This window comes from Lonchura striata, chromosome 13 (assembly GCF_050655825.1).
Source record: "Lonchura striata isolate lonStrDom1 chromosome 13, ASM5065582v1, whole genome shotgun sequence".
Classification (NCBI taxonomy): Eukaryota; Metazoa; Chordata; class Aves; order Passeriformes; family Estrildidae; genus Lonchura; species Lonchura striata.
The window spans coordinates 12,689,848-12,713,235 of NC_140715.1; the positions used below are offsets into that span (position 1 = coordinate 12,689,848).

At 42.5% G+C, this 23,388-nt stretch overlaps 1 protein-coding gene across 1 annotated transcript; it reads left to right on the plus strand.

Moving 5' to 3' along the window:
- The first annotated feature begins 4,427 nt into the window (after window positions 1–4,427).
- On the plus strand, window positions 4,428–9,480 carry LOC110482750 (neuropeptide Y receptor type 6). The gene has a single exon (XM_085591305.1). It carries the CDS (start codon window positions 4,428–4,430, stop codon window positions 5,544–5,546), a length of 1,119 nt encoding a protein of 372 aa, XP_085447431.1. The 3' UTR covers window positions 5,547–9,480.
- Window positions 9,481–23,388: the final 13,908 nt, after the last annotated feature.

Sequence of the window (23,388 nt, forward strand, 5' to 3'; positions counted from 1 at the left end):
AAATATCAGAATTCCCAAACCACAATTAGAATAAAAATCACTGGTTTAAACTAAAGAGAAGGAAGTTTTATGGGGAGGTGTTAAGGCAGTCTTCCTAGTAGTCAATTAGGCACTTGAATACCTAGTCCAAGATCACCACAGATGGTTAAAAAACAGTCTGGACAAACACATCATGAATAGACTCAAATACATGAAAAGCAGGATGTTAGTCTGGCTGGACACAAAGGCTCCCTCCACCCTACATGTATTTTATTTGTATACTATAGCATGACAACCAAATATATTTTTAGATAATTAGTTCTGAATTGCACTTCAGTACAACACCAGTATTGCTCATCCCAAAAATCCTACTGCTTTTTGATAACCATTCTCTTAAAATAACCAGACTGAGATACTGGAGGTTAAGTGGACCCAGGTAAAAATGCTAGAGTTTATATAGCAATTTACTAGATTGCAGGTCCTAAGAAAAGCAGTTCCTTTCCCACTCCATAAAAGTTCATTCTAAATATTTAGTAAGCTGAATGCTTATTTTTATAAACATGTCTCTACAAAACATATGGACTCTTACTGAAAAAACACTAAGAAAATAAAAGCCCCTTTACACTATGAGCTAGTGCAGTGTGCCATGCCTTGCTTTCAGGAATTGTCTTTATCTGAGAAGTATAAGCTAAAATATCGATTTATAATGAAAACCTGATTATCTTAGTTGCAATAAAGCAAATGATACACTTAATAGGATGTGCATGCTCTTTCCAAGCAGCTTATTGTATTGCTGTATCAATTAAGAAAGCAGTATGCCATCTGCAGATGTTTATGTATGAAATCCTGCAAAGGGAAAACATTTGAATTACAGAACAGATTAAATAATCAAAAATTAAATTGCATGATAAGGTGTTTCACAGGGTGGAGGGAAGCAGCACAGTGGAGGAAAATCCATCCCCATGACTACTGGTCCTTCCTCCTCCCTGCTCACTGCTGTTCATCTCCTCTTGGATTCCAGAGCTTGTTTTATTCCTCAGCAGTCTTCCTACAGCCTGGCAGATTCAGTACTGCTGGAAAGTGGGGATCTGTGGTTTGTTACAGACAGAGAAGAAAGGAGAGTTTAAGTGTTGCTTTAGGAGACATGGCTTTGCTCTGGATTCTTTTATACAGAAAGAAGATGTGTTTGCTGGCTCTGAGGGAAAAGAAAAATTGTTAAATCAGTGTGGATATGACTTGAATTTTTCATCAGGTAAGAAGTCAGAAAATCAATAAAACTATTACAGAAGTTACTGAAATATTTTTTAAAGCAATATTTTATTCTCTATAATCTAGATTTAAATTTGAATGTAAATTTTTCTCTACATTTTAGCTGTGCAATACTTAGGAACTTAATAAACAAGGTTTGTAATTGAAACATTTACTGGTCACCTTGAAAGGACAGGACTGTTCATCTTTAGCATAGGTAAGAAAATATTAGGAAATAAAACCTTTCTAAAACTCATTTTATTTTAGACCTTTCTTTTTCTCATGAATGTTTCAGTAATGATTCTGCAGATAGATGAATGTAACAAGACCAGGGGGTTTATAATATCTTACAGTGTTAAACTCTTACTGTGATAGAGAATCTTTTCCAAAATGCATGGATTAGGGGTTGAAGTAATTAGTACTTTTTGTTAAACACTTCAATTCTGGTGTCAGCTGTAGCTGCAGTCCAAGGATGCTGATTCCAATAACATTTATTTAATAGATTAAAAAAATGCCAGCATGTATTACAATATAGTTCAACATGCTGTAGCAAATACTAGAGTAACTTATTTTTTAATGCTATGAATAATCCTGATCTTTACCAAGACAGGTGAATTTGTTTTATTGCCAAGTAAATGTTTAAATTGCCTTGCAAAAAGATGTGTACTAAAGACTGCAGTCTTTAACTCCCGGAACAAACCAAAGAGTGAAAAGAAATGATACATTTTCCTGAGAAAAGGACAGCGTAGATGGAGAGTGTGCCTAAAACTGATCTAGCAAGTGAACTTATTAGGTCAGTACATGGACTTTTCCCAAACAGAAAATGCCAGAGAAGCCCTACCATCCTGAATTCTTGGGAGAGGACATTCAGAACTTGCTATCAAACTGTGTTGTGCATCCATGGAGAATTAAGCAAGCTTAGCAAATAGTGCATAAAATATTACAAACTTGGCTCAGCCTCATGGCCTTTTGAGTCCCCCACAGCTTCTCCTGCTCACATAAAAAGCAGGGAAGAGCAGAGTTGGTCTTTGAAGGTATCAGATCTGTACCAGCCAGGTGGACACCACAGGCACTGCAGAGAAAGATCATCCCTTGGGGCAAAGCAGCCAGGCTTTAGATCCTCACACTTCTGAAGTGCAGGAAATCTCACTTGGGGCAACCACTGCCACTGTTGGTGGTACATCCACCATTCAGTGCCTCTGTCCTTCCAGCACATGCATGCTTGGGTGGGAGAAACCAGCCAGGCAGCGAGTGCTGCTCCAGGGAAAGGTGGGTGCCAGTGCACTCCAGGAATTCGGTGTCCTGAAGGGGCTGCTGCCCAAGCACATCATGGGGCTCTGCAAGGGGCTGGCAGTGGCAGTGCCTCCCTCAGGAGGACAAGAGTTTGTGGAGCCTGGTGGACACACAGTGGGGTACCCAGCTCTTGCTCTTGCCCTGCTGGAGTAGGGACACCTTCAAGGGACTGCAAAATCTATCAGAGCCACCAGACTTCCATAGTTATTACAGCAGGATTGTAGAGTTTTTCATGTCATTCCCCAGTATGGCTTTAACCAAGCCAGGTACATTCTTTAGGGAGACTCTGCAGGGCTTAATGCTACCCCTGACTACAATTTAGGTCATTGTTGGGACATCAGGGCCACACAGAGTCACATATATCTACAGCTACTTCCCACTCCAATATGAGTATGCTGATTAAAAAGGATATTTCAATCAGAGTGAGAGTGGTAGTAGATGCTCTAAAGGTGAGCATGGTGTTTTTTAGAGATTTTTAATAATCCTAATTTGAAGCACCCAAACTTATATCAAACGGAAGTATCAGGATAAAGCAGTCTAGGATATAACTCTGGCTGGAATATTCTTTGAGTGTCTGTGGGAAATCTAGTACAGAATCATAATTACAGTTTAACCCTGAATTTAGTGTTTAATTTTTTACAGACAACCAAATATTTTTTTAAAATCCTTAGTGATTAAATAATGGCAATCATTTCTGTGAAAGGGCTGACAAATCTTCTACACATAAGCAGATTTTTTCTAGTAATAATAGAACATCCACCTATCCCTTCTTGTTGTGTATCCTCTAACTTCCCACTGCTTCTTCATTCTCCTTTCTCCACAGGCTCTCAACACCATTACTAGGGGTGAAGAATGATCTCCTTCCAGCTAGTTTTCCAGTAACTTCACAGGGGAATTAAGGCAAGTTAAAGTTGAGTTTTGAAAGATATAAGTGTAGAACATATACCCATTACCCATTTTAAAATTTTAAAATAACTCTTTTAATACTTAGCTTTTCCTTTCCCAGGTTGGAAACAAACTCTTTCTGGCTAGAAAGCTGGTGAGCCTTTAAATTAACTTTTGCACTCAGTGATAAATTCAAACCTATCAAGATATTATGTTGAACCTAACTCTTCCCATTAATATAAGTTTTAAAACCACAGAACTGTGCTAATATAATTTTTTTTTCTTGACTGAAAGAGGAGTTACTTTCTGTATAACTACAATGTGAGCTTTATTTTGTTTACATTTTTCTCAGGTGAGATTTAGGAAAAAGGACATACTATCTCCAATGCATCAGTAGAACAGGAAACTCCCTTTAGATATCATTCATAGAGGCTTTGAATGCCATTTGAGCTCAAGCACACATAACTTTGATTAATTCAGGAGGATTGAGTGTATTAATTCACATTGCTTTGTAGCTCTAAAGAAAATCTAAGTGTGATGCCTAAGCTAGCAGAGTGATGGCAGGACCCAATTCTTCTTTTCTGGTAATACAAAAGCAACAGATTATCCTCATTGGAATCCACTAAACCTTCTTAAACCTTCAGCAGAGACAGATTTTAGAATACTTTATTCTGAAAATCAAACTTTACCCACAACTGGTAAAGGTGGTTTTGTTTGAAAGTGTCTGTACAAGTTTAGTCAGAGCTGCTATCACAGCTGGTTCTTGTGCATCAGTTATAGATCTGTAGTGTTAGTGCAGAACCTCAGAAAGGTGACATCAACCTCCTTCCACAGAGACACATAAACCCACTAATAACCATGTGCTTTTCCAGTACTGTAATTAATCATGTTAGATTTGCTCAAAACCTTAGGGACACTGACTACAGTGATAGACCCAGAGTACTCACTGCTTTGAAAATCTCCATGCAAAGTATATTCTAAATAATACAAGGTTTTGTCCATAGGTTGGAAGATGCTTCAGGATGGATAAAGCTGTTCGGCATCCCAGCGAAATCCTGAATCAAACTGTCTCTAATATTAGCCTTTTTCAGTTCTTGAACTTTGATACATGCCAGCTTTCCTCCCTTGCAGAATTCTTACTTATTACAGCTTACACATTGGTTACACTAGTGGGGCTTGTTGGAAATCTTTGCTTAATTATGATAATAAAGAGACGGAAAGAAGCTCAAAATGTCACCAACATTTTGATTGCCAACCTCTCTTTATCAGATGTCTTGATTTGTATCATGTGCATTCCTGTCACAGTTGCATATACCTTAATGGACCACTGGATATTTGGGGAAGCAATGTGTAAAATAGGCTCTTTCATACAAAGTCTATCTGTCTCAGTCTCCATTTTCTCACTTGTACTCATTGCTATTGAGAGATACCAGTTAATTGTGAACCCACGGGGCTGGAAGCCTAATATTTCACATGCTTATTGGGGAATTCTTCTTGTCTGGGGGCTTTCCCTCATCATATCCACTCCTTTTTTAGTATTCCACCAAATAACAGATGAACCCTTCAAACATTTGTCTTTCTACAGTGATTTCTACAAGAACAAGGTTGCTTGCATCGAAGCGTGGCCGTCTCTTACAGAGAGACTGATTTTCACCACCAGCCTCCTGGTTTTCCAGTACTGCTTCCCACTGGGGTTTATTTTTGTCTGCTATCTCAGGATATTTGTATGTCTTAGACGGAGACAAAGTAAAATAGACAGGATGAGAGAGAATGAGAACAGGCTGAGTGCAAACAAAAGGATCAATATGATGCTGATATCAATGGTTGTGACCTTTGCAGCTTGCTGGTTGCCTCTCAATATATTCAATGTGGTTTTTGACTGGAACTATGAGGCACTAATGAGCTGTAATCATAACCTGGCATTTACAATCTGCCACCTTGTGGCCATGATCTCAACATGTATCAATCCCATCTTTTATGGATTTCTGAACAGGAACTTCCAGAAGGATTTGGTAGTGTTAGCTCACCACTGCAGATGCTCAGCATCACAAGAGGAATATGAAAATATTGCCCTTTCAAACCTGCAAACAGATGCATCTAAGGGGTCTCTGAAGTTAAATAATCCCCATGCGGATATATAAAATAATCTAACTGCAGCTTCCAAAATTCTGTATTTTGCTGCAGATGGCCTTTTTCTGTTACCACCAAGTTTAGATAAAGTCTGCCATTTAGTTCAGCAAAACCGGGATTATGCTCCCATAGGCATAGTCCTAACAGGTACTTTATGATAGTATTAATGCTGGTAAAACCACTTCCAAAAGCCCTACAGATCAATCATAATAAATTATAAACAGTATTAACATCTTACTTTTTTTCCAATAAAAGTGTTTCCATTTCAGCCATTGATGGGGATGTCCTTCCTAAACACCTGGCTTCCCCCAGGTAAACCCTGAACTCTGTGGTATTCCTAACTTCAGCAGCCTTTCACACAGTTTGCTGGCCTTTTTATTTTCCAGCCCTATACCAATACCGTCCCTGATGAATCTGCAGTTTAGAGGCAGTTCACACTGTAAGAAAGGCCCTTGAAGTTATCCAAGACTCCACCACCTTCCTTTCAGCCCCCTCATGCACTTTGCTTTGGCTTAGTGGCAGTTCAGCCCAGAAATTGTATTTTAACAAGGAAAAAGGCTAGAGCTGGACTTTTTTTTTTATGAACACTAAAACAGGACCCATTTGATGTACTGCAAGTTTCACTCAGAATGATGGTGCTCAAGATGAAATATATATTTAGCATTTCTCCTAAAAGCATTGCATTCTCCAAAGCACCAGTAAAGGTCATTGTTTTTCTCTTTTACCATCATCACTGCTCCTTACAGCAACCTTTTAGAATCTCCATTATCAAAACAACCCACTACGAATTCAGAGTAAAATTTGTTTTGGCTACTTACTCAGATTTCTCTTTGAGTTGAAAATTAGGTTTGCATTTTAATTTCAGCTATATTTCCCCCCACATTTCTGCACTAGCAAGAGGGCACACTTGAGCAGATGTGGTCATTTCTGTTCACAGAAATACAGTTTCTGTGTTTGAAAGCATTTTCTTGAGTAGCACACTACAAAGAAGCCTAAAGGGATAATACTGAACAGATTTTTTTTTAAACTAAAGCATTTTAGAAACCACTTTCCAGTGTGGCCATAAAAAAGTAGCCAAACTTCTTTTTTATCCATGATACAGTGGCAACATAAATAATCAGTTAATATTGAGCTGTTTAAACACAGTACTTAGAACACTTTAGTCCAAAAACTCACCATGCTTCCTCTTGTTCAAATTAAATATAATTGATTACTTGTACTGCTAAAGCCCCTTCTTTTTTTTCTTCTGAGTTTCAAAACACCCTGTTCTAACACTTGTACATAAAGTTCCTTGTAAAGTATTCTCTAACTTCAGCAATTTATTAATGCCCCACTTAAGCAAAAAGAATTCACATTCAAATTACAGTGAGCTCCTTGATGACTCAGCTGTGATGAAACTCACCTTAAGGCTATGAAGTTCTCTTGGAGAGGGAACATTGCTTTCCTTACCTGTCCATTTCCTAAAGGGTTCAGGCACAGTTCTTGTTCCAGCATCAGTTCAGACTGTCTGCACTGCTCTGCTCATCAGAGGAGCTCTGTCAGAAGAGCCTCACCAGCCCCTGCAGATGCTCAGGTTTGTTAAGTACCCTCTGATTCACACTGAGATAAAAGACCTTGGTGAAATCTCTTCGTGTCTGAGCCCATAGAAGTCAAAAGGGCAGCACCAGCACAAGAGAAAGAATGGTAGAATTAGTGACATGGTAATCAAGAATCTGAGTGATAGGTATGGATTATCTTTGGCATAATTTAGGGGATTTTTCTAATTAAATCAAATATCATGCATGTGGAATTGATTACGCAACCTTAACCTCTGCCTTGTGCATCACAGAGAAAAAAACAGAAGACAGCTAAATACCTAAAAAAAGCCAATGATCAGACTGTCGAGAGTATCTCAGCATTAACTATTTCTGTGAACTTCAGCCCAGGTCACTGGGCTGCCTTTATTGCTGATGCACATCATCTGTTTGTTCAGCACAACAGGCATTTCATCAGGATAAAAGCAGTGACTTGCAGTCAATGACACTGGGGCCACGCATGGTCAGAGGGGCTGGCTGTGCTCTGGTGAAGGGATGGAGCTGCTTCTTTCACCACTGAGACTCCTGGGTAACAAAGTGATTCACTGTCTTCATTGCACCTGGCTAAACTGAGAGCAGATCTGACCCAGGAACTTCACTTTTCTTAGGGATCCCAGTACCTGTCTTAAAACCATCTACTCCTGTCAGAAGGACGTTTCCTGAACAGTGTTTTAACAAATGCTGGTGCCACACCTGCTAGACTGGGCTATCAACAGTATTTCCCTGGGTTTTGAACACAAATCTCTATCACCATCTTCCTCAAATTTAAGTACACTGTTTACAGCTTCAGGGCCCATGCTTAAAGCATTTTACAAGCACATAACATTCACAATTTACTATAATTTATTAATACTAGCACAGCAGTTCAGATTGTTGTCATTGGCAAATGTCTCAGATGGTATTTAAAGTCTGAATCAGGCCCAGCTGAAATTCCCATGTGTGAACTTGGCCTAAGTGGCTCGGCTCCCATCCCATCCCATCCCATCCCATCCCATCCCATCCCATCCCATCCCATCCCATCCCATCCCATCCCATCCCATCCCATCCCATCCCATCCCATCCCAAAGGCCAAGTGTGCTTACTTTTACAGCAGAGGTGGTTTTAGTATCATTCCCAAGTGGTTTAAAAGCAATCATGAAATGAATTCTGGTTCAGATTCTATGATGCTGATGGATGGTCTCTCCATAGAAGTGCTTGGGCAGTATGTATTAGACAGGCATAAAAGAGAAGATTGCCATCATTTTTTTGCAATAGCAATTGTCTACTCCTGACATCCTGATCAGAGTTAAGCACTCCATTTTTCCTTCCAGTCTGAAAATCTTGGTATAAGAGGGTTCTTCATTAGCAGGTGGGAGCTCTCTGAGCAATGACACTGCTTCAGAATCAAAAGTGAACCATAACACTTGTGCCTTGATTTCTCCTTCTCATTTTTTCTCACACTTTCACTTGACTCAAGTGTTGATGGGTGCTGCATTTCTGTTCTGAGCATTCAGTCATCAAGCATCTCTCCTTGATGTTGCACTTGTAACAATCATTGTTAACAGAGCAGAGGATTCTCACTGCCTCAGACGTCGCCCTCAGCGCTGCACATTCTCTCACCACATCCACTGCCTCCCTGTGCATCCTGATACTGGACTTCCAAGCAAGTCAGCAGGAGCCAATTGACTGTGACAGGAATAGGAACAAAGAGTAATTTCTTGTTTTTAAAGCATAAGTATTGTGGACTCCAACCTGGTGTGTGACAGTGGTAAAGGTAACTGCAATACCTGATATTTAAAGGTTGCTCAAGTTAAACTGGCAAATGTTGCCCTGTCTTGGGTAATGCTGACGACTTCATTTTCACTTCTTTAATTGGTATAGCCAAGTAGAAAAAAATACTAACAGCATTTCTCAGCAGAAAGTTGTTACATGATGCAACCAGCTGGAGAACTGTGAGCTTTCTTGGGGAAGCAGCACCATGGAACTAACTACAGAAAGCTGGAGGGGAAGCCTGAACTCCCAGATGCTATTCCAGTGTAGAAAGTCTTAGTTTTTAAAAATAAAAACTGTGTCAGAAATTTGTTTGAGTGGTTTGGTCATGTAGACCAGACCAATATATTTATAAACATCCTTGTAAATGAACTGTGTCGTTATATGTTTGTGTATTTTATTGCTGACTGGTTTCACTTTAACCACCTATAACCTTATAACTAGTCTTAGATACTTGGGAGCTGCCATTCACTGTGGAAATGATTCCACTTTTGAGCAAAAAACTCAACTGATTATTGACTGTAATCCTGTCTGTGGACAAAGGCAGTGTCAGTACTGTGTGTGATTTAAAGACTGATTTCTCCCATTAACTGATAAATAAATTTTACCCTGTGTAAAACCATTCCCCTGCCCAGCTGGTGAATTGTACTGCCTGTAACTGGGATAGGACACTTCTCATTAAAATGGGGCACCAGAACATCAAGAATCCCCAGAAGGTCCAAAGAGAGATCTAAAGTTCCAAGAGAAATCCAGAGCCCACTGCAGGTCAAAGGGATGGCCATGGAGCCAACAGAGCACAGCTCAAGGGCACAAAGGTACTCAGGAAGGGACCAGACAGGACTTCAGATGTGTGAGGGAGCTGCTGACGCAGAGGAGACAAATGAGAAGGAGGAGAGGACACAGAAACTGCTCTGAGGAGAAGGGGTGACCTCCAGAGATGCCCTGACAAACCCAGAGGGGTACAAAGTACACCAGAGATAGCAGTGTGCTATGGTCTTCCTTTAAAGCACCAGGATGAGAGAAGAGGGGGAAAAAAAGACACATAGAAAAATTAAAAAGCAACAAGGTATATGACAAATGAGAAAAAAAAAACAAACCTTAAAAAATAGCAATAGCCAGCTCAATAAAAGGAGACAGAAAGAAAAATTATAAAAGCTAAGGGGTACAAGGCAAAGGAAGAAAAAAATATATATAAAAGTAGACACAGAAAAGCAATTTAAAAAATGAGAGGAGAGTCAATCTGTAGAAAAGCTTTAAGAAACCTCACAATGAAGGGTCAGACAGGCTGTGGAATTGAGTGGAACCTCACAGACTCCATAAACAACATTGTCCCTTCAATTCTATGCTAATAAGACACTTAGAAATATTCCACAATGGCAACTGTAGAATTATCTTGTCTGCTATCACTCATTTTTAAACAAAGTTCCCTTGGTTTCCATGCAAATGCACTGACTGATGCCTTTTATTTAATTTCCATTTCATTTCATTTCACTTCATTTCATTTCTTTCATTTCATTTCATAGATTTCTCCATTAGTCACAGGCTATTTACATAATGTGATGGAATTGGCACGTGTGGAGCTATTCTCCACAGAATTCACTTCACCCTCATACCTGATGAGGAAAACCTGTTAATTCATGTAGATGTCAGGGTTGTAATAGCTCCATGAATTAGTTCTTCCAGCCAGGGATGGCTATCAGAATCACAAGAAGCTCTGAAAGTTTGGGTTCCCTCTAAAGAGAACCTCTTACCCCCCTTGGCAGCTGCATTTTTGGTTGGAGACTCCTGCAGTGCTTAATTGCATGGAATCAGAGCTGCAGTACGGAGAGGCACAGACCTGCCGGGCACACCTGCAGTGAGTCCTGCACAGCCTCCACCTCCTCAGGCTCCCAGGGCACCCTGACACTGCCCACACCCAAATCTCTCCTGTCCTCAGAAAGGGCCAACAGATCTCTCCACTAACAAGTTACAAAATGACTGCTTCTGGGACCACACTTACCTGGGTGCAGAGTTGTGTCAGATGAGTCCATGCATTCATTTCTACCTTGAAGCCATCTCAGGATTTGCCATAATTACTACTACTGAAAGCCAGCCCATGACTGTAGTCTGATCAAATTCCCACATTTTCTGAAGTATTTGGCCAGTGGAAGCTGTTCAATCCCCATCAGATGATTGGGTTTGGGGATGGGAGTTTTGTTTGCTTGTTGATGGGGTTTTGTTTGCTTTTCAAATAAATGCAACCACTGTTTTCTTACACAGGAGAAGTAAAGCTAGGCATAGGTTTATGCCCAGGTTTAGAATAAAAGTCAAGAATTTTTGTGTGAATAGAAAAACAAAAGGAGATCCCACAACAGTTTCTCCAGAGCCAATTTCCCATTCTTCTGAAATTTCCTTAACAAAACTGTCTAGCTGTCCCCTTTTACATCAGGACAGGAATCTAACAGCAACCTCACAGTCCTTACCCATTCCCAGTGCCTCTTGGGCAGATTCCACTGATAAAGTAGCTCTCTTCAGCTGCAGGAATGAATGCCAAACAGTCTGAATTTTGGGGAAGGGGTTTAACTCTGAAGTGGCAGAGAAGGAGCTGAATTTGATAGAGCTGAGACAAGATCTCAGCGGAGCTCACACCCTGAAAGAAACTCAGGAAGATTCTGCAAGAAAATGAAGATAGAATTTACAAGTCTCTGAGTAGATTGTAACAGCATGTAAAAACAACAACAACAACAAATATATATATATGTGTGTGTGTGTGTGTGTGTTTAACTCAACACACTGGCAGCTATCTGGGCTGCCAGAGAAAAAGTTGTATTTGAACATGATGTCTTCACAGGACGCTTTTACAAAGAAAAAAAAAAAAGACACAGGAACCATTTCATAATTCAACTTGCACAGGTGGAAGATCCACCTACAAACTGCAGCCATGCCCACAGAATTAGGAGAGACAGGCAGTCCTTGCAGGAGCACAAAGCCATCAGACACCTGAGATGTCAGTGAGGGACTCCCAGGCTCGTCCTGCAAGGCCTGGAGCTCTCCCAGCAAACAGCAGGGAGGGCCCAGGATTGCCCAGCTGTGCTGCAGGGTGGACACTTCACACCCTCCCTTGTGGCTCTAAGCTCAGTGACTTTGGAGGAGCTGCAAAGTAAAGGTCAGAGGGACCTCACCACACCCCCAGGGTAAACCTTTGGGAGGCAAATTAGTCAGCAAATAATCTTTCACTATGTCCAGGCCACTGTTTCACCATTTGTAAGAAATATCCTTGCCAGTCAGCCTAGCAATGCTGTCAGAATGGTGTGATACCCTGTCCAGCACACATTTATATTTCAGCATTCCAGACAGCTTTAAGTGTCTTAGTGCTTCCAGCCCTTCTTTCCCAGACCTTTCTGACAGTGTGAGCAGGTCAGGCTCTCACTTCCACCAATGCACCGTGCACCCCTGCCTGGAAAGAAAGCAGAGATCTCCTCCTTGGGACTGGTGTTCACCAGCATCAAATATTGCCCAAGGCAGGCTGAGCTTTCCCCTGGCATTGCCTCAGGCACCTCTGCCTACAGCTTTTGGTGGGTGGGAGCAGGGGGAGCTGAGGAAAATGTCACATTCAGGTGGTTTTGTGCCACCATCCGTGTTAGTGACCATGAACCTGATCCCAAGAGAGCAGCACATTCTCCAGGGCACGCACAGCCTCTGAGAGCTGCAGAGCCTCCTGCCAACCCAGCAGGGTCAGACCCCCAGTGCTCAGCAGACAGAACCCCCAACACCTAACCCATATTGAAGGCATAACAATCTTTTTGAAATGCTCTTTATTAACTAAAACCTGCTAAAACTTTGCCTGCTTTTAGGCATTCAAACAAAACCATTGACATACTGCACTGACTGGTCAGCTGGAGGAAGGGAAGTCCTGTGACTGACTGGGAACAGGATTCCTGGCTTCTCATTAAAGATGAACTTGAGACTCCTTTAAAAATTTGCCACAGAATTAGCATTGAATCCCAAAGCAAAATCTGAGTTGACTGAAAGGTCAACAGACACAGGGAGATAATTACTGCTTGATGTTCCAGGAAACCCAAGCTCTGACAACTAAATTTAAAAAGAAAGCCTTTGATGAATGATAACAAAAACTTTCTTTCTTCCCATCCCATCATGCAAGCAGACCAGACACAGACATACTGAGGGCATTATGCGAGAAAAACTCAACAATCATGGAAGTTCAAGTATCCTGTTAAACCTCACATCTTTATTCATTGACATACACAAAAATCAAATATTTCAAGGGGAAAGGGGTTTTTTTTGTTAGCATAATTTACTTTGCTGACTTATCAAATTACAGAGTAGATTAGCTTTTGCTTTGAGCTCTTGCCTCTTTCTATAGGAAAATACACATGTATTAAGATTTTAGGAATACTCAAACCATGTTAAAATGCTGAAGTGAGTGTTAAAATACTTTCAGTGTGTTACTGCATGGAGGGGATCTGCAGCAGCTGTACAAAAAGCATCTGAGAATAGCAACAGCAATTTATGAGCAAAAACAAATTATGAACAAAGAAAAACTATGAACAGTGAAATTAATTTAATCAAGGGTTACTGTACATCTGCTGCTAAGAAATAATAGCTGCTTCTTGTTTTCTTGGAAAAGCTAAAAAAAGTCAGCTGCTAGTTTAACAACTAAGTAGAATTTTAAAATATGCAGAATGACTGAACTGTTGAGGATGTGAAGGGGCCTCTTGATATCATCTAATCTAACCCCCATGCACAGTAAGATAAAATGCTTTTTCTGAAGTAGAATCATCAATTCATGTAATTAAAACTTCACCAGAAAGCTGCTCCTGGGCGGGTGTCGCTGAACCACCACTGCCCTCGCCAGATGTTTGGTGCTGCTCCGCTTCAGAATCTCCCCACTCTGAAGGATTATATTTTTTTTCTGTCCCAGTTCATGTTGTTGACAAACTGGGAGCTGAAGTCTCTCAGGAAAATCAAAATCTCCCAGTAGAAACCGCTTCAGCTGCCAGCATGAAGGCAGAGGTGAGCAGACATGATGTGGAGCTGCTGATGGAGGAGGCACGAGCCTGGTATGTCTGGGCAGATGTGCAAGCAAAAAGATAATTATGTTTTCCTCTTTTTTTCATGCAACAGACCAAAGCAGGGCTGAAATCAATAGAAATTAATTTCCTGCCCACTTCATCTGTGGGATCCTGATGGGTTTGGAAGTAAATATTTCAGTACATGGTACAGACAGAGAAAAAGACACCAGCAGAACTACCTTAGATGACCAGAATCCAGAGATCCTGCAAATTACTGCCATCTGCATTTTATATTAAATATATCTAGAGGATGCTTGTCAAGTTTGATCTTCGTTAATATCTGTCAACCTTTTATACTGACTTCATTTGCTTTACCTTGAGAGCAATGGAGCTGCTCCCCGAGGCAGGCATTACTCACATGCACCTTAACAATCAGATTGGCACCGTGTGCCTCGGTGCCCAGCACTGAAATGAGATCTCCTGAGCACAGCACACAGCCTGGCCCCAGCTCCAGCCCTGACTTGGAGAGGTCCATGCCCACCATATGGTGATCCTGCTACACCTCTGCTATTTCCTAGCTTCCAGCATTATTGGAATTGTGATGCAAAGATTTATAAATAAGGTTTTGGTGCCAAGATGTCTGCTCAGCACACCATAAACCTTTCTTGCAGGTAGTTGAATCAGCATTGTGCTATGAAGCCATCATAATACAGGTAAACACACCCTGCTCTTCCTTTACCCAAGTCTTTAGACCTGCTTCTACCCACTTTGCTTTCTCTCCTGCTCTTCTTGCCAACCTGTGTGTCTGGTTTAAATTTGCTTGGCCTCTGACATTATTTAACCAAATGGAAAGAAAGCTAACTTTTACTCTGGGCAATGAAATGGGTCCTTCACTCGTTGAAAACCTCATTCTGCCACTTACCCAAGCCCTGGCCAGCCCTGTGCCCCCACCCCATGCCCAGCCCTCTGGGCACAGCTTCCACATCAAGTCAGATGGAAAGCCAGGTTCTGACAACTCCTTCTTTATCAAAAGTTGCCCACGCCCCAGTGTCAGGAAACACTAAAAATAAAATAACAGTTCCCCTACAAGCATCAGTTTCTAGATAAATAGTTCTCAAGAATTTTTGGTAGAGCAAACACTCCTTTCAAATCAAATGATTCGGCTTGTACAAAACCCATTCTTTTTACCCTACTGTTCAGTGTTTAGGTTAATCTCCTCTCTAGTTTGAACAGCTCAGCAGTCATCCTCCTGCAAAAATGAACACTTTGCAGTCCTAATCAAAAAGCCTTGAAAGGCTCCAGAATTCCCAGGGGGTGACAGAGGTACAATGGATTTTTCCTTCACACAGTGAGGAACTCACTTAAATGTCCCCAGATAAATGTCCCCAAGACAGAAATCTGGCTCACACAGCACTGGCTTCAGTGCCCTGAGTACATCAAAAATGAGCTACTCTGGTGCCAGAGGTAGGAAATGTGTTATTATCTGGCATGGTTACAGAGAGAGGAAGGTTTCTCCCAAGTTGAGTTTCCAAAATACATATGGGGAATGGATTGCTCCTTCTCAAAGCCCATCACCCATTTTTAGAATCCTCCAGTGCTTGGCTTGCTCCACCTGGGTTTTCAGTTTCCCTTTCCCTCCTTCTCTCTACCACTCCCTTACTCACTGGGAAAGAATAGATATAATATTTCTCACAGGATTTAGCAAGAACATCTACATGATGCAAGGAGACAGCACCAAGATTTTACAACCTGTAATTCACGTTTATCAATCAGGACAGTGAAAATCGATAATTTGATTGCGGGGAAGCGGGGGGGGGGGGGGGGGGGGGGAGCAACCAAACACCCAAAAAAACCCAAAAAAACCCGAAGAAATAGACAGACCAAACAAGCAAAAAAAATCAAAAACAAAAATTCCCAATGACAAAAAACTGAACAAAATACATAAAAAAAAAAAAGAAAAAAAAAAAACAATACCACAATGACAAAAGCCAAAAACTCACAAAACACAATAATAAATCCCACAGACAAAAGCCATAGCAAAGCACCAACACACTCTGGAACTTTTACCAGCCATCATGTATAGATTAAGAAGTTGTTTCCATTCATTTAGGTAATTTTTAAATTAAAAAATAACTACTACAAAGCCTTAAGAATCAAAGGTCTGATTTTGGCACCATTAAGCAAATAATGGGATTTTTAGCAGCAGAATCCCTGCACACTAAACTACCAAATACCAGATTCATCCTTTCCCTACCCAGAGATTTTGGCAGCACTGTGCTTTCCACAGCACATCTGAGGTACTCAAGAGACACTGGGCCTGCAGTACAGCAGCTGCTCAGGAGTTCCTCAGAAGACATTTTCCACTTTTTCACCTCTGCAGAGGTGAGGCACACATCAGCCAAGGCAGGTCCCCTCCCTCATCACCCCAGCACTCTCCCCAGCAGGTTTGGCACTCCACATCTGTGTCCTCAGCCTGGCACTGGGGCTGGGGCAGCACAGCTGCATCAGCTGCAAGTTTGACTCAACATCCTCGTGATCTCCAGCTCATCATCAGCTTGAGCCTTCCTAGGGAAATCAGTGTCCTGCCAACGTGGTCAGACAACTTTTCCCATGTACAAATTTTGCTCTTTAAGTACTTCCAAAATGTGAAGGTTTTGGATATCACAAAAAATACACCTTTGCAGATCAGCTCCCTCATTTAAAGTGTAACAAAAGGTCAGGACAAACTCAGCTCCAGATCCTTGCCCAGGTTTACTTACTCTGTTTGTCTCCCAGCAGTGCTTGAGGACCAGCAGTCCCTTTCTGCATGTTCCTGGGGCACCTGCAGCACCTCCTGCACCAGCCCTGTGTCAGCTCTTCCCAAGAAACCCAGACCCCTGCTTGCCAAATTGCCACACCTGTCACCAACACTCCTACAGACAGTGTGCAGACACTGCATTATCAGTGAATTGATACAGCTGCATTCAGAAAAAACCCCAAGAGACCCAGACCAGCTTTGTGCATGAGCTGCCCGAGCTCTCTGCTGGGTTCCACATCGTGCTCACTATTCTGTAAGTAAAGCTGGAATTGTATTTTTCTCCTAGTGGCCTCAATGTAAATATGAGGAGCCTGAATTTATGAAACCATCTGATTTTTTCTTGGTTCAGTCTTGAAAAGAAGGAAGAAAAATAACCAAAACTCTCTCCCTGTGTCACTCTTTTATTGTATTGACATTTTGTCTTGTTATCTCTGGAGCCTCAGTCACAAGGCTTGTGGAATTGCTTCAGTCCATAATAATTACTCGTCCATTATGGCACAATCTGTTATTATTGGCATATGCTGTCATTATTGTCATTATCTGCCATCCTTGTTTGGCCAAGGCAGCAGCTGTGGTGGCACACCTGTAGTACAGGGTTGGGTAGCTTAGGCAGCACAGCAAGAACCTGCACAAGGCATAACTTTAGCTGGGACAATTCTTCACCTTTTTTGGAAAATAAGCAAATCAACAAAAATTTAAGAGGAGTGGTTATTTTGTCACCATATTTCCTGCTAGTCTTTTATGGGTATAAACTATTACCGTGTTGCAAAAATCAAGGCAGAATTATGCTTAGATTGTATCTAATTAATTTTTCATACTAAAAACCTTCTTTTTGCCAGATGGCTGATATGTGGCCATTTAGAGACCAGAAGGTACCAGTCAGAAAACAGACAGAGCCCTCAGCTTTGTTCACTGAGCCCCTTTTTTACCTACAGCCTAGCTAGACAAATTGTATTGCATACCTTTGAACAGGGAAGTCATTTAAGAGAAACACAAATCTTTACAGTTCAGAATTATTCTTTCTTATTCAAAGCCATCACTCTCCAGGGTAAAATACAGGAGGGACAGAGTATTAACCTTAGAGTTATCTTTTACTATGTCAAAAGATCTTTGTGTCATCGTCATCATCATCATCATCATCATCATCATCATCATCATCATCTCACCTGGGACCCTTGAGGCACATGGAAACCAAGAGCCTGGGTCTGCTGTGGCTCCTTTGGTCACCTCCAAGGCACAGTTTGCTGGCAAAGGGAGAGCATCCCCACCAGGGCAGCTGAGCAAGGGGCAGAGAGTGCTCCCAAATCCAGCACAGCCACAACCCAGTCCCCAGTGTGTCAACACCTGTGCAGAGAGGAGCACAGCCCCATCTCCCTCTCACAGGGGAAGCTTGGCCTTGCACCAACAGGGCAAAGGCATTTCTGTCCTGTGTGTGCCAGCTACCCACTGGCTAACATTTGACAGAATGTCACACAGAAAGGGGAAAAACTGTTCCCTAATTATAGTCCTTCTGTTGTTCTACTCAGGGGTTTTATTAAAAAGGAAAAAGCATAGAGAGCAGCTAATCAGCTGCTCTTAACAAATGAAGGTCTGGAGATTGATTTTTCAAGTGATTAGTGGTGCAAACACACATTTTCACAACTCAAAATCTTTGCATTTTTATCCAGCTGCTATGTTCATTAACCAAGGAAGGGTCAGAGAGGAGCAGTTAACAGCCAGCACCATCCTCAAATACTAAAGGCTTTATTACACTGACTTAAAAACCTGTATTGCAGCTCTGTTCCCATAACCCCAGGAGCTCCGCAGGTGCAGCTTAATTAGAAGCAAAAACAGTTGCTGTGCCTTTGCACATATGATTTTTCCATGACAAGACATCACTTGCTGGACAAAACTTCTCCCAGCTTGGCCCAAGCCATTCCCTCTCTCCAGCAGCATTCAGCACCCTCTCTGCTCAAGTTAGAAGCTCTAATGACAGCAGCTGCCAGCAGGGCTGAAATAGGAATGGGAAAGGCTCAGAGACAGATGATACAGCCTGAAGGGAGCTCACAATGAGCATGGTGGCATCAGATGGGTCACACAGCCTCTGAGCTGCCCTGCTCCTTCCTGTGCTCCTTCCCATCCGTGCTGCTCCCTCCAGGTGTCCAGCACCCACAGCTGAGTGGGACTGGGAACACTGAGTGCCCAGCACTCACCAAATACACCTCCAGGTAAACACAAGCCACAAAAACTGCAGTCTGCTAAAAAAACCCTACAGATTAATAACTAAATTTAAACCTCCAAAAATGACAGTTTTAATAAAATCATCACTTGTCTACCACTTGTTGCCTGATTTTCTGAAGGTGGAAATCAGGCAGGGTTCACCAGTTCCTCTTGAAGAGGAACTCCCTGCCTAATGTAGGGCTCTCACAAAATCCCACATGCCCCAGGCTGTAGGGAAGGCAGTGACACCAGGCTTCACTTCCCAGCCTATGGCACAGGCAGCAGAAGCAAGCACTGGCAGCAGCCATGGCACAATCTTCTGGACCCCAAATGGCACCAGACATTGGTGCAAGGCATAGAGCCAGGGATGTTCCTCCTCTCCCTTGTGTAGCTTTAAAACCATAAAGCACAAATGAATACATACAGGACCTAAATGTTGATACTTGTGCTCACACAGGCTCAGAGACAATCTCACTGCAGTTCTCAGTGGAGTTAATTTGTGCACTGTGGGCCTGTGGTGTTATCAAGATATGAGAAGGAATGCATTACATAAATATATATTAATCACAGGGAAGAGAACAGCCAAGACCCGTTTTCAGTTTTGCTTCTGCACTTAGATATGCTTTGTAGATATTTTCCTTCAGCAAATGACTCAATCCATCACAATTAAAGTAACACAATATAATCTTTCCTTTGATTTAATTGCTCCCCTTCTGCCAAATATTCAAGTTCAAAATACATTCAAAGCAATATTTAAAATAGGAAGATTATTTTCAAAATTAGCACAAATCTCCTAATGGGTTCAGAATTACATGCTGGGAGTCTTGCAATGCATTGGGTTTGGGTACTTAATTTAAAATGATTTCCAACATATGCCAGCATGAATCTGAGTTATTTCCCAGGGAACTCTAATGGACTTGGGTATTCAAATCCCTCAGAAGGACAATCTTCTCTCCCATGTGCTGCTGCAAACGCTCTCCTTCTCCCACATGCTCAGGGCAGAGCTGCTTCTCTTGGGTCCAGGACAGTGCCCACAGCCCATGGGGGACCAAACCCTGCATCCTCACCAGGCACCAGCCCACAGCATCAGCATCTCAGATATTTACCCAGCTCAGGAGCAAGGCCATGGGGAAGGTCACAGATGAGAGATGCACAGAAAGACACCAAGGAGAAACTCAAGACAGTGTCCATAGCTTTGGAAAAAACACTCAGGGACAGGCAAGGACCAGCTACAAAACACGGCCACATAGCCTCAACAACTCTGCTTGGGCAGATTTGACCTGACAACTTAAAAGCTTTCACTAATAGTGCCATAAGCTTGCCCCAGGTAAAGCACATGTACAGGTGTGTTTGTTAGACTGTGCTCAGAGCTTTGCCACTCTCCTGAGGCAAGTGGAGAAGAGTGATTCAACATCACCACAATTAATGAATGCAGTCTCTTCTGTCCTTTCCTCCTGACTTTGTTTTTCACTCCATTTTCCTGCTGTACCTGCTGAATGCTGGATTTCATGTCCAGGCTGCCAATGCTGAAGCTTCTTAGGCAAAGAACTGAGGGTTTGTCAGCCTGCTGGGCCAGCTGCAAACAGAGGCTGCACTTCTGCTCAGGGATGTCATGTGCCCAGACATGGTCCTGGCCAGGGGAGCTGGCAGAGCAGCTCATCCCACCCTGCAGCTCCACCAGGCTGCCTTCATCCCAGCCCTGAGGGTGGCTGCTCTGTGCCCACCTGGGCAACAAGGAGCTCTGTCCCTCCCAGCAGAAATCAAAGCTTTTGTTTCGTTTTTGTTCACCTGCAAACCACTCAACCACTGCAGTGTGGCACCCACGAGGGAAAGGGGAATTACAGGTAAAACTACAATCTCCAGCTGTCCATGAGGATGCTTAGATAAAAAAAAAAAAAAAAAAAAAAAAAACAACAAATAAACAAACTCCAACCAAACAAAAACAAAAACAAGAAGGGAAAAAAACCAAACAAGCAAGCAAGCAAACAAAAAAAAAACCCACTTCTGCTATAAGCTGGATTTTAGAGGTAAAATTCCCTGTCCAATTCCAGCAGCTTGGTCACAGCCGAGGCTGTGCTGAGGAACCTGAGCTTTGTGAGCAGCACAGGGTGCTGGTGCCATCTGCCGTTCTGGCAGCCACGGGCACATTAGGAACAGCAGGAACATAAGATAAAGACTTGACTAATTCATGTCTGGCATAAATGAAAATCCCTCAGATGCCTGAGGGTCTCCTGTGGCAATTTAGGGATAAATGAGGTTTTAGGCAAAATTTATTTACATGAGAAATATCACAAGCAAATCCTTGCTGATACAGTCCTTGATGCTGCATGAAAATAGACACAATGCCCTTCTAGAAGCAAAGAATGGGATAGAAACAGAGATAGACACTTACTTTTAGGGTGAAATTACTTTTAGCTTTAGCTTAGTTAGTTACTTTTAGCTCCTCAGCCAAGAGTTTAACCCTGCATCTCAGAAATCCAGCAGTCCCAAGGAGAAGAGCATCAAGCTGGTTTCCTAAAAATTATCTCCTGTTTAGGACAAACAGAACCATCTCCATATATAAAACCAGAGAGGATCCCAGCCTGCTCTGATCCAGCTCCTCCATCGAAGGCACTTGCAGAGGCTCACAATCCCCACCTGGAAAACTGCCTTTCCAAGACAGCCAGTTTGCACCCAGCCCTCACATAGACAGCAGGTCTCAAGACATTGGTGTGAGTTTCACCAGGGGTATTTTTTTGCTGGTCCCAATTCAGCTTTGTATGAGAATCATTTTCACTGTTCTTACAGAGAGCTATTTATACTGACAATTGGGCTCTGCCTTAAGCACTTAAGCCTGCTGTCTAGCCAGAAAAGAGCTTCCCACCAACTTCCATCTTCTTCCTGCACCTGCCAGTCCCTAAATGCTGATAAAAGGTGCTGTGCCACACACAGAAGCCAGGAGGAATATTTCTGCAATATAACATTTAAATGCCCTTGTTTATGGTCATGAAAACCTGCAAACTTGAGGGCCAGAGGTGCTTGTGTGTCCATCAAGAGACTGCAGCTGTTGGGATGGCATCCTGAGCACGCTGAGGAGCTGCTGCCAGAGCTAAAAGCAGCGAGCGCGGGCGGCGTGCCGGCGAGCCCCGCTCTGCACGTGTCCTGACCATCCCTGCTCAGGCAGCCCAGGGGAAAAGGCTCTGCTTGGAGCCACCTTCTCTGCCTCACAATTCACCTCCATCTCCTAAGCACCACGGGGAAAACCCAGCTGTAGGAACCTCTTTGGGAAATGGAGATCATGGTGAGTGCAATCCTGTCTGCTTTAGTGAGTGGGCTGCTTAGGGAAATGCCAGGATAAAAGATTCCTCTCTGGAAATATCTCAGCTGCAAAATCTAGACCCACTTCCACAGAGGAAACTCACCTAAAACTCTGACATGTTTTGCAGAGCTGTATCTTGACACAGCCTGAGGACCCAGCTGGGGCACACATCAATACAGACTATAGATGTCAGGGCAAGTGTCCTACCCAGGGCTGGCAAGCACCCAACAATGTTCACCCCTCCTCAAACTGCCTATAGACAAATCTGTATAGCCCAGACTGGCACAGGCTTAAATTACAGTGGAAAATACATTAGATACATCAAAATACTTGAAATTAAACCCCAGGGAATGCTGCCAGAAAGCAGCACTAAGAGAGCTGTATGAGCACCCAATAAAGTGGTGCCTTGAGGCAGAATCCAGTAATGTCTTTATTGCAACATTCTGCGAGAACTTTAATCTGAGCCTAGCCAGTCTCCCCACTAAAATATTGTTCCTGGGATTCAGGATGCAGGGAGCAAGCAGGCACCTCTGTTAAGCTGCTTTCAGAAGTTAATACTGACAGATGACTGAGGATATCTGCCAGCAATGCCACCTCTGTTATGAAGTAGCAAAGTTCTAAATTGCTCGTGGTCATCTGCACTCCTTTTCCACCACACTTGTTCAATCCCCTTGAAGTCTACAAATATGCACCAGCATAATTTAGAGGAGTATTTGGATAATGTGGTCAGAGATACTCTGAATTTACAAGATGCCCATGATAAGCACCTAGGCTAAAACTACTTATCTGTTTGGCTCACTGAGAACATCAGATCTTAAATGGAGCAACAATGTCAGGAGAAAGGTCAAATGTGTCCCTGTTGTCCAAACACAGCCCTCACATAAACCTGCACTGCTCCTCTGAACTCAGAGGACCTGTACCAGCCCAAATTTGGGACTGTTAGAGGTGAAGGCAGCCCAGCCATTGCTAGTCTCAAACTTGGTTCAGTTTAACCAGACTTGGCTGAGTCTACTGGTGAGTCCAGTTTCAGACAGTTTTGACAAAGTTCAACCAGCCCAACCTGGCAGAGTCTGCCAGAGTTTACCACCCACGTGGAGTCCCAGTGTGGAAGACAGGAGGGGAAGCTTGGGAAGACTCCCAAGACCCACTCACAGTCCCTCCACAGCCTTGGGACATCGGCCAGGCTGTGACAATCCCTGACAATAACACTCCTTGTGACTGAAA

Bases quoted from the DNA above. Each gene is read 5' to 3' on its own strand.
- LOC110482750 (XM_085591305.1), top strand. From the start codon at position 4,428: ATGGATAAAGCTGTTCGGCATCCCAGCGAAATCCTGAATCAAACTGTC.